Raw genomic sequence first — 12438 nt, 5'->3', positions numbered from 1 at the left:
CCTCCTGTGATAAGAATTAGTCTTCTCTGGTGAAACTTTACGGGAGTGAGTTCCTTTTGGAGGGTCTTCCAGCAGATAAGGGGTGTTCTAGGAAAATCTGTCCCTCTATTTTTTTTAAGTGCCTACTGCCCAAAATAATCAATATGCCAAAGTGGCATTTTTAGGCTACTATAGTCTGCAACCCTCCATTAATAATAACAGATTTTAAATAATTTTTTAAAATATCTAAAAGAAGGAGAAAATGTTCAAGAATCTACATTAATTTTTAATGTTATCTAGGAGAATTAAGGGGACAAAAGAAATGTAAGAGTAAAAAAACATAGGAGTGAAAATAACAGTAAAGCATTTAAAACCACAATTTAAAAAATAAATTTCCAGTAAGGGGAAACATACTTGGAGTAACAGGCAAGTTTGACCTAGGAGTACAAAAATGAAGCAGGGCAAAGGCTATAACAGAGTTTTGCCAAGAGAACACACTGGTCATGGTAAACACCCTCTTCCAACAACACGAGGGATCACTCTATACATGGATATCACCAGATGGTCAATACTGAAATCAGATTGATTTTTTTCTTTGCGGCTGAAGATGGAGAAGTTCTATACATTCAGTAAAAAAGAAGACTGGGAGCTGACTGTGGGTCAGGTCATGAACTCCTTATTGCGAAATTCAGACTTAAAATGAAGAAAGTAGTGAAAACCACTAGACCAAAATCGCTTTCGATTATATGGTGCAAGTGACAATTAGATTCAAGGGATTAGATCTGATAGAGTGCCTGAAGAACTATGGATGGAGGTTTGTGACAGTGAATAGGAGACGATGATCAAAACCATCCCCAAGAAAAACAAATTAAAAAAGACAAAATGGTTGTCTGAGGAGGCCTTACAAATAGCTGAGAAAAGAAGAGAAGCTAAAGGCAAAGGAGAAAAGGAAAAATACATCCATCTGAATGCCAGAGTTCCAAAGAATAGTAAGGAGAGATAAGAAAGCCTTCCTCAAACTACCACACAATTGCACTCATCTCACAAGCTAACAAAGTAATGCTCAAATTTTCCAAGCTAGGCTTCAACTGTATGTGAACCAAGAACTTCCAGATATTCAAGCTGGATTTAGAAAAGGCAGAGGAACCAGAGATCAAATTGCCAACATCTGTTGAATCAAAAGCAAGAGAATTCCAGAAAAACAGCTACTTCTGGTGCATTGACTGCACTAAAGCCTTTGACTGTGTGGATCACAAGAAACTGGGAAATTCTTAAAAGAGGTGGGAATACCAGATCACCTGACCTGCCTCCTGAGAAATCTGTATGCAGGTTAAGAAGCAACAGTTAGAACCAGATATGGAACAACAGACTGGTTCCAAAATGGGAAAGGAGTACGTCAAGGCTGTGTATTGTCACCTTGCTTATTTAATCTATATGCAAAGTACATCATGCGAAATGCCGGGCTAGATGGAGCCCAAGCTGGAATCGAGATTGCTGGGAGAAATACCAATAACCTCAGATATGCAGATGACACCACCCTTATGGTAGAAAGCAAAGAGGAACTAAAGAGCCTCTTGATGAAAGTGAAAGAGGAAAGTGAAAAAGCTGGCTTAAAACTCAACATTCAGAAAACTAAGATCATGGCATCTGGTCCCATCATTTCATGGCAAATAGATGGGGAAACAATGGAAACTGACAGACTTTATTTTCTTGGGCTCCAAAAATCATTGCAGATGGTGACTGCAGCCATGAAACTAAACAACAACAACAACAACAACAAAAAACGCTTGCTCCTTGGAAGAAAAGCTATGACCAACCTAGATAGCATATTAAAAAGCAGAGACATTACTTTGCCAACAAAGGTCTGTCTAGTCACAGCTCTGGTTTTTCCAGTAGTCATGTATGGATGTGAGCATTAGACCATAAAGAAACCTGAGCACCAAAGAATTAATACTTTTGATCTATGTTGTTGGAGAAGACTCTTGAGAGTCCCTTGCACTGCAAGGAGATCCAACCAGCCTATCCTAAAGGAAATCAGTCCTGAATATTCATTGGAAGGACTGATGCTGAAGTTGAAGCTTCAAAACTTTGCTACCTGATGCGAAGAAATGACTCATTGGAAAAGACCCTGATGCTGGGAAAGATTGAAGGCAGGAGAAGAAGGGGACAACAGAGGCTTAGATGGTTGGATCACCAATTCAATGGACATGAGTTTGAGCAAGCTCTAGGAGTTGGTGATGGACAGGGAGGCCTGGCGTGCTGCAGTCCATGGGCTTGCAAAAAGTCGGACACGACTGAGTGAATGGCACTGAACTGAACTTAAGGTGAAGCATATTCTCATACATCTACCAAAAGACAAAAATAGACCTGTATATTTATAACTAGATTCTCTTTGTTCAGTTCCCAAATCCTGAGATCCTTAAAAGGGAAGGGAATCAAGGGGCAGAGACTTGGGTCTTTGTTCCTGTCCTTGGCCTGGGTCAGGCTGCTTGTATATTCTTTATAAGACCTGTGAAGGTGAGAAACAGAATTTTCAGTGGAAAACCATGAGTGAACTTGCTCTTCCAGTCCACCTGTGAATCTTGAAGCACACTTAGGAGCACAAAAACAGCAATCAAATTCACTTTTAAATTTAACATTTATTTTGTTGGAATTATTTAGCTACTTTTAGTACTGTATAGTCTTTGAAAATAGAACTATTTTCTTATTTTTAAGTGTAAATATTTTACTAAGAACTATAGCAGATATTTAAATCACTAGAACAGATGAATTTTATTTGCATATTATTTCTATATTGCTGAAAGAATGTTGTAAATGAATTCAGCACCATGGTGTTAGGGGACTAGAAAGAGAAACTTGGGAACCAATCGATGATTTTCAAGGTAAAGGTACATATTCCCTAGATGGCAAATTCTACCTATTTTGACTTTTATTATCCTTAGGATAATGTTCTATTTATTTCGTGAGTACAGAAGTTTTAATTGGATATGTCATGTTTCAAAGACAAAAGAAATGCCTAATTCACTCTAACAAACTTGTTAGTCACTGTTTATACCAAGAGGATTTCTACTCTACAGAGAATAATATTGTTTTCTTTTTCCTTTGTTGATAAATCAAAGTTTTACACTGACCTACAGCAGCCAAGCATACTTTAAAGCAAAATCATCTCAGACTAATACAGATATTCAGCCTTTTAGCTTTATGTATTGTTATTTTTGCCCCCTTTTTGATTTTTTGAGAAATATAATTCAAAAATAATTCAGTAAGAAAATATTAAATTTGTCACTAATTTATCTAAGAAAAATATTTATAGGTTTTAGTGTATTTCAGTTCTAATAATATTAACTGAAGTTTTACAATTGTTTTTTCCTTTAATGTTGTTATGTTTCTTATATATAGTTTTGCTTGTTTGAAGGGATGCTTGGGCAGTGTAGGAATGATTTGAACTTTACCCTTGACTGGGTAAAGTCAGTTATTCTGAAAATGTGATTTTTGTGCTTTACTCTGCCAGTGCAGGATCTTTTACTTAAAAAAAAAAAAAAGAAAAGGTGGTGATAGGGGGTGTTACAGTTTCAGTCCACCCTAATTCTGTGACTATTTGCTTTGTTCTGCAATCACTCTGATCCTCCTGGCAGGGAACAAGATCCAGAGAACAAAACTAGTAGTGACTGTGTAGATAAAAAGGCAGTGAATTCTGCTTTTAAGGCAAAGAGGGAATAGTCTACAAAAGAATGAAAATGGGAATAAAAGTATAGCATTGTTAACCTGCAGATCTGTTGTACCTTTGAAAATCTTACACTGCCAAAAAAAAAAAAAGTGACACTACAAAGATACATAATTATGTGACTGAAAATCTTGAAAAGGGTCACCATTCAGTTTATGGCCAATATTTGACAATGAAATAGACTACATTATTCATAGTGGAGAAACTATAGACCCCTTTTCCTTAAAATGACAGGACAGTGTTTCAGCAGTATATGAGGTACCATAATATATTATATATATATGTGTGTATATATATATATATGTAATACTATATAGACATACTATATTATTTATTCTCTGCCAGAACAACTCTTTAGACACGATGAAGATGATGGGGTCAAGAAGAGTACTCCAGAGAAGAATTGGAAAGAAATGTCGGAGCAGACATTACAGAAGGTATTCTAATCTTTATATATTGAACTGAGCAAGTTAAATCTGAATTTTAACATAAAGGATTATGTTTTAAAATGAGGACTCATGAAGTTAAACCTTGTGTGAATCCTTAATTTAAATTCAGAATCACTGGCTTACCAAAATGGGGCTAAAAAATCAATGTTCGTGAAATAAAAAATGTGGAAACACTTATGCTTCCTTTGACATAGATTTAAAATATTTTCAAGAGATAAAAAGAATGATAACAATAGAAAGTACAAAAAATTTTACATTTCAACACACTTATTTAAACTACAATATTTAAACTAAGAAAAATAATAGTTTTAGTTTTATGTAGTAAAATGTTTATAATTTTATAAATTTTTTAAGTATAATATGTTTATAATTTTAAAGTTAAAGTTGAAAGTTATACATTCTCATCTCATTTTAGAGAAATCTTTATGCCCATATGATTTGGTATAACTCTCCCTGTTTTAACAGAACCCCTCCATATAAATCCTATAGTCACTTTACAACATGGTTATCTTTATTAACAAAATGTTGTTTAAAAATCTTAACATTATCTTTGCAATTTTGTACTTAAATGGTAGTCATCAATTTCAGTTAAACGGGTTTGGTTTTATTTTAGCACTTTTTGTTATTGTTATAAAGGAAATGTTCTTTAAATAGATTATTCGTGTAACCAGCTACCACTTGAATACTTAGAAAAAGCTGGAAGTGTCCAGATATATAGACAAAAATATTAATGTAGTTACTTAAATTTTGTACATCTGTGGATTGATTTGTAGGAAATCTATTGATATACAGCAGATGATGAGATTCCTTATGCTTCTAACACTTACCATATGGTCAGGTAACAGAGGCTGTCATCTCATTATTACTGAATGACACATATCAGTTTGACATTATAACATAGAGAACAAGAAATGCTCATGTTCATTTATCTTAAGGTAAAATAAGTAATTGAAATAAAGTATGTACTTCCAGATAGAATGTGATACAGTTTATAGCAGCTTACCTTTTTTGTTTCAGAACAATTTGTTCATTTTTGCCAGGTTTTGTGTAATTTTTATCTCCATGGACATATTATACTATACTGCTACTTACTACCTTGGGGTATAAACCCTGAAGAAATTTATTATTTCATTCCAACTGCCATAAATAATGTGGAAGAGGAAAAATAATTTTCCTCTATTCTTCTAGGTTGTTGGATAAGACATCCCTTGTAAAAAAAAGACAGGTTAACAGGGAAAAACAGAAGTTTAATAACATGTATACTTCCTGTATACATGGGAGATAACCCGTGGAAACTGATACTGTGAAATGACCTAAGCTATCACCTTAAATACCTTCTTCAACTAAAGACAAGAAAAGATGTTGGGGCTCTGGAGTCAGTTACTACTCAGTTTTTAGATATTCTCCTACGTCTGCAGTTTCTTAAAAACAACCAGCTCAAGAGAAGACATGTGCCAGAGAGACATTTTAGAGTCAGAATTCTGCTCCCCTTCATTGCCTACTACTATAGCAGATCCAGAAATCTATTTTAACTCCTGAAAAACCCAAAGGAATTATTTTCATAGGACCGTGTGTCAAATTTGTCACTTAAAAAAAATAATACAATTGTATGAGTCATAATTTAACCCCTTTTAGTTGAGTTTCCTTATTTTACAGGGTATATATGAAATTCAGAATGGCTTTAAAAGATAGTGAAGACATGAAAACAATATTTGTACATAGTAGAAATGAAACATATGGGTAGATTTGTTTTTTTAAAAAAATTACTAACATTTCAACCCTTATGGGGTAAATTGTGTCTCCCTTCTCCAGGGGATCTTCCCAACCCAGGGATCGAGCCCAGGTCTCCTCCCCCAACCAAATTCTTATGTCAAAGTCCTAATCTCCTGTATCTCAGAACATGACTATATTTGAAGATGAAGGTCTTTAAAGAGTTAAGTTAAAATGAGGTTATTAGGGTTTAAGTCACCCAATCTGTGTACACTGTTATGACAGCTCTAGCAAAATAATACACAAACTTCAAAAAGTCAGGTGTTTTATTTCAATTTTGAAAGAAGCCATCTTTTTGGTAAATTAAATTCTCAATACTGGACTTGAGATGATCTATTAGCACCCAAACCAAATGCTTTTAACAATTCCCTAGACTTTCATTTTCAAATATAGGTTGAAACTTTCCTGTTTTTGGAGATGTAAAGTCAATTTGGGAGAAGGAAATGGCAACCCGCTCCAGTATTCTTACCTAGAGAATCCCATGGACAGAGGAGCCTGGTGGGCTGCTGTCCATAGGGTCGCACAGAGTCCGACAGGACTGAAGTGACTTAGCATGCCTGCATGCATTGGAGAAGGAAATGGCAACCCACTAAAGTATTCTTGCCTGGAGAATCCCAGGGTCAGAGGAGCCTGGTGGGATGCTGTCTTTGGGGTCGCACAGAGTTGGACATGACGAAATGACTTAGCAGCAGCAGCCTCAAAGTCAATTTGACAACAATTTTAGAGAGTGTACCTTGAATAACACTTTCATATGTGCTATGAACTTTCCTTCATCAAATTCTTTAGAAGTAGTATCTATGTTGTTCCCCATTTTAAACTTAAATACAAATAATCTTTACTAGTTCTTATGATTAAACATAGATTCACAGTAGGCAGTTAACAAACTAAGCATTTTAAACATACCAGACCTTGTATTTCTCCATTGTTGCATATGAAATTTTCATGAGTTGTACCCAATCTTTAAAAAAAAAAAAAAAAGCCAGTTTCCAGGATTGAACTCTTAAATTTAAGATGTTTGCTACACTTCTTCATAACATATTTTAATCAAAAGTGTAAGTTGATTTAATAGCTACTTCAGCAGTATTTAGTGTAGGTAATTGCATTTTTAGCTCAAGTAATTTTATTAAATAGCTGTTATGATTAATAATAATGAGATGATGATGATAAGCTGTTTAGAACTATTTGCTAAGAATTGTCCTATATGATCATATTTAATACTTATAACTTAGAAGATAGCTGTTACTATTCCCATTTTACAGATGTGGAAAGTAAAGTTAAAATAGATTAATATCTCATGGGGTAAAGCAGTCAGAGCTAGATGTGAGATCTAGACCAGGCTCAAAATTCAATTTCCTCCAGACTGAAGTCCTTCTTACTAATATTTTTATATCATCACTGTCAAAATCATTTTTTAAAGTTATAATAGTTTATTTTCATAAAATAATTTAAAAAAATACAGTCCCTTTAAATTCACTCCACCTTGGAATCTAACATGCTAAAATATTTTAAAGTATATTTATGAAAACTATACTATTTGGGGCAGTGATTAAAAGATCATTGAGAGAAACTGAAGAGATTATAAAAGGGTGTTATTCCTGATTTGCTTGTAGAATTTTTGTACTAAATGGACAATATGATTTGGTGATAGAGTGAGTTATCTATCTATCTATCTATGATAGAAAAAGTAAAAATGTTCATGTATTCCTGAACATGGTATTTTTTGTCACATTGTCCAGCTCTCCAGTAAAGTATTTGCATTGAGAGGGAACAATAGAATTTGTTTCCCAGAGATCTACAGTAGTCTGGTGCAAACTCATATACATTTACTCCAGGTTGAGTAAGCTCTGTTAAGACCTATAAAGGTTTCTTGTTTGACTCCTTCTTTCTTGACCCCAGTTCTTTGTTCATTTTTCATATATATGTAATTCTTCTTCCCCATATGGCTTGTGGAATAGTGAGATGGGTACAAAATAGCAAACTTGAATCCCAGTTTAAACCAGGAAATGTTTACCTCTTAAACCTCTGTGTGTTAAGTTTTCAGAGTCTCAATTTCCTTTTCTGGGAAGATAATTATTGGCTCTACTTACCTCATGTGTTTTTGAGGTTTATTAAAAATTTTTAATAAATGGTGAAATGTGCTGTAAAGGAGTAAAATTTGCCACTCCAAAAAGTTTCTTTGACATATGGGTTATTTTGAGCTTAAAACAAGTAAGGTCCCCCAAACTCAGGAAGAAACTTTGACCGTCTCCCCGCTACCTAAAAGAATGAAGATAGAAGACCTGTCCCAGGAAGGAACCTATTATTCTAGGTAATGAGTATGAACTAGGTGTGTCGACAGGGAGGACTCTAGCAAAGTCTGTTAAAATTTCTCTCTGTCGAATTGTTTCTCTAGGGCCCAGCAGACATTTGTTTACCACACATTTGCTTTTCCATCTCCTTATTGATTGCTTTCCTCCTTAAACCAGTAGGCTTCTACCCACCCCCAACATCCTCTTTTCTTCTTTAGCTGAAAATGGCATTTAAGTTGAGGATGGTGTTTTGGCCATTTCAGTGAGCTACTCAGGTTTCCTGGGTCTTTCCTATGTACACATGTTATAAAAACTTTGATATTCTTCTGTTGATCTGTCTCATGTCAAAGTAGTTCTTAGACCAACCATAAGAACATAGAAGAATAGAGGAAAATTTCTTTCTCCCCAACAGTGCTTAACATTCAATATTGATTATTTTTTAAGATTTAAATTGAAATCAACTCCTTGAAATTTTTGTACTCATGGTTTAGAATCAATTGCTCTTTCCTTTATGTCCAGACTTAGTTAGATTCTGCCCTTTATTAGATTTATTTGTGCAAATGTCTTTCTTTTCAAATAGTTTTTGAAATTTCTTACTATAAAAAGTTCTTGTATAAACTAGATGTTGTAACTACTAAAATTATATTTTTATAAGTTATGAAAAAGCAACCTCAGTTAATTATTTTTATTTAGGTCATTGGTTTTTCATGTGATAATTAAATGCTGAAGACTAATATTATTTTAATAATAAAGTTTCCCCATGTACCTATTTTTTAAACTTTTTGTGTAAGTTGTTTTTCTCTGAAAGTATTTTTTTTCACAGTGAGTAGTGAAGGGGGAGAAAAACATATAACCCCAAAGTATTTGCCTCTTTGGCACATTGATTAATTTAGGCTGAGTATTTTTAAGAAACTCCAGACATAGGAAAAGCTCTGAAAGTTGAGTGGAAGTTATCCTTTGGTAAGAAACATTTACATTTATAAGGGAAATCTCCATTTGTAAGGGAGTATATATACCATGTCCTATACCTATATATACCCTTCCTATACCAGGAAGATATAACCAAATCTCTAAAACTGTTATCAGTGGAGAAGGCACAGACCTGAATCTGCTTCACCAGACCCTTGTTTACTGTATTTTTCCTGGGAACCTCCTATAAAAGACTCCCACCTCCCCAAATCTTGTTTTGTCTTTAGATGAAAATGGTATGTAAGGTGATGGCTTAAGGGAGTTAAGCCATATTGGGGAGTTAGTCATTTTTCCTGGATATCTCCCAAGTATAGAGGAGTTATGCATATTATTAAATTTTTGTTTTTCTCCTTTTAATCTGTCTTATATCAATTTCATTCTTAGACCAGCCAAAGAACCTAGAATGGTAGAAAGAAATGTTTTCCTTCCCAACAGCAGATTATAAAACCAAAGCATTTATGGTCTCACAGAACTCTGCAAAGCTTATTAGTATAGTTAATTTTATATCACATTGTGTAAAATTTTAACTTCTTTTACCATCTGTCCTTTATTTAAAAGATGTATTATTGCATTTTAGAATGTATTTATCTATACCACCTTAGAATTATTTAGAAATTAAGTACTTTACATTTTTATTTTGTCCTTATAAGTTAGAAATAATAAAAATACAGTAGATTCTGGTTTGGGGCTTTTAAAAAAATAAATAAAACTGTTTTGTTTAGGTCATTGAATTGGAAAATCGGCTAAAATCTTTTGAGAAAAGGTCAAGAAAATTAAAAGAAGGGAATAAAAATTTAATAAAAGAAAATGATTTCCTGAAATCCCTTGTAAAAGAGCTGCAAGAAGATGCACAGACTAGAGAAAAAGAGCTGGAACAGTTAAAAAAGGGAAGTAAGGGTGCGGAGAAAGACAAAGCTAAACTTGAGGCAAAGATCAGTGAGCTGGAGATGGAAGTCGTTTCCCTGAGGAGACAAGTGGCGGAAGCTAACGAGCTGAGAAATGAAAATGAAGAGCTGATGAATTCAATGGAGAAATTACAGCATTCAGCGGACAAAGCTAAATCTGAGATGGCCACCACGGAAGCGCGATCTGGATCTGGGCAATCTGATTATAAGACAACCACTACCAAGGTTAAATTTAAAACAGCCAAGAAAAAGTGCTCTGTGGGTCGTTACCACACTGTTCTCAATCACTCCATCAAGGTCATGAGCAATGTGTTTGAGAACCTCAGCAAGGACGACTGGGAGGACATGAGTGAAAGCAGGTAAAGCTCTCATTAACTTAGGTCTGTGGTGGGGACACTGTGCATATGTAAAGCACCAGCAAATGGAGATTGAATTTCAACTACTGTCGATTTGGTATTCAGAAAAAATACTGTCAGATCCTTTGAAATATCTTGGGAGGTCTTGTTCTGAGCTTATTGACTGAAATTTGCATGCAAAATTAGCCACAACTGCATGAGTATTTGAATAGGTGCCAGGAAACCCAAAAGAAGGCAATGCTTGATTTCTTCCAGTGATGCTATTTTCATGCAGTCATGAGGCTTGAAATTGACAGTTTGGCAGGTTGATTTAATTTGCTGGCCCTTTGCATATTCACCACTGACAGCTAAGGATTCCCAGGCAAGCCTACTAAGTCGGTTTAGTTATCTTGTGACATGGCAACCTGGGAGGAGAAACATTTTTTCCCCTTAATTTAGTTAGATAAATTTTGAATGACCCATTTCAGCTTGTTACCAGATGTCTACAAGCTGTTTAACATCCTTTAAATTAAGAACCATCTTCACTAATTATTTCATGTATGTATTATGCGAAGTCATTGTACTAACTTTAATTGAATGGTGGCTAAAATTCGTACTTTAAAGTTAAAACTCTACAGATTGCTAGTTCTAAGTTATATAACCCCTAGTGAATAGCAGCAAGGGAATACTAAAAATCTATAATATTTCTTTCCTTTACCCCTGGCTATCCATTCACAGACACACTTGAAGCACGTCAGTAAAACCACAAAGGTAAATGGATGATAAAACACCTCTTTTTATACCTAAATAATAGGGACATTTAGTGTTGCCAGAATTGCTAACAGACACATGGAACAATTTTCTGTAATTCTGTCTTGTTTTATAGCAGCATATATTTCCTTTTATTTTCCTAAGTTTTGTTTTTTTTTTAATCTGCAGTCGTGGTCTGTTTTAGATTTGAGATGTTTCTGGATAGTTTTCTTAGACATAGAAGTGAAACATTTTAAAATGCAGTTCTCAAACTTGTTTGCATATTAGAATCACCTGGGAATCTTATAAAAATTCCAAAGCTCAGGCCACATCCCAGAACAATTAAATCATAACTTCTGGAGCGAGATACGAGCTTCAGTAGTTTTTGAGTCTCTGCAGCTGATTCCAATATGCAGACAAGCTTGGGAACCAGTGTTTTAAATGAACATTGGTCATGCCTCTGGTCTTTATGCAGGTGAAAAACTCAGAAGCAAATTTACAAAAGTAGTAAGAAAGACCAAATCAGCATTCCTACTTCTTTGTTATCTCTTCTGAGGTTTTCTTCCATGTTTTCAAAAGCAATTAGAGATAAAATCCTACTTGGCTTAAAACCCACTAAGTGTTTATCAGTGTCTTCCAGGAAATTCTAGTTTCATCTACTAATTATATCTCATAAGTTGGTACTACCACACTTTTCATAATATAGTGGTACATATTACATATTTACTCATGTGTATGTATATGTGAATCTATTAAAACATAGGGATTGTCATTTTGTTATTTAGCAGTGAAACTCAGTTTTATACTGTAAGGATTATGCTATATTTCCTGCCTGACAGAACAATCCTAGGAATCACTCAAATGCAAAGAATTCTCAAACTATTAGAAATCCTAAATGAAGCTTCAGGATTTCAGAATATTCTATTGGATTGGCCAAAATCTTCATCCAGATTTTTCCATAATGTTTGTCTTATGGAAAATTTGAGCAAACTTCCTGGCCAACCCAAATATTTCTTTTAGATTTTCATAGTCTGAAATGTAAAAAGTTTACTTGGATAGTGAGGAAAATAGAGCTTGGTCCTTTATATATTTGTTTGATACTATATCATCATTACATTACCTTATTAATATTTATTTCCCATGTTGTATAGCATTACAAAAGCATGATGTCAAATAACGAAAAAAAATACAATTTAGTAACAAGTGTGGGGAACAAGCACAGATTAGGGGAGTCCAGTGCCTAACAAGCTGTGGAGGACTCTTCAAGAG

At 34.4% G+C, this 12438-nt stretch overlaps 1 protein-coding gene across 4 annotated transcripts in view; it reads left to right on the top strand.

Moving 5' to 3' along the window:
- Nucleotides 1-12438, top strand: part of CNTLN (centlein) — a 428538-nt gene that overhangs the window by 318530 nt on the left and 97570 nt on the right. For all 4 annotated transcript variants that reach the window (XM_065908220.1, XM_065908218.1, XM_065908219.1 and 1 more), the window contains 2 exons: nt 4049-4140; nt 9902-10443. In XM_065908220.1, coding sequence (XP_065764292.1) covers nt 4049-4140; nt 9902-10443 — 634 coding nt within the window. The remainder of the gene's footprint in view (nt 1-4048; nt 4141-9901; nt 10444-12438) is intronic.

Source organism: Muntiacus reevesi, chromosome 17 (genome assembly GCF_963930625.1).
Source record: "Muntiacus reevesi chromosome 17, mMunRee1.1, whole genome shotgun sequence".
NCBI lineage: Eukaryota > Metazoa > Chordata > Mammalia > Artiodactyla > Cervidae > Muntiacus > Muntiacus reevesi.
The sequence above is the reverse complement of the archived record's forward strand: the minus strand, read 5'-3'. Positions and strand labels throughout refer to the sequence as shown.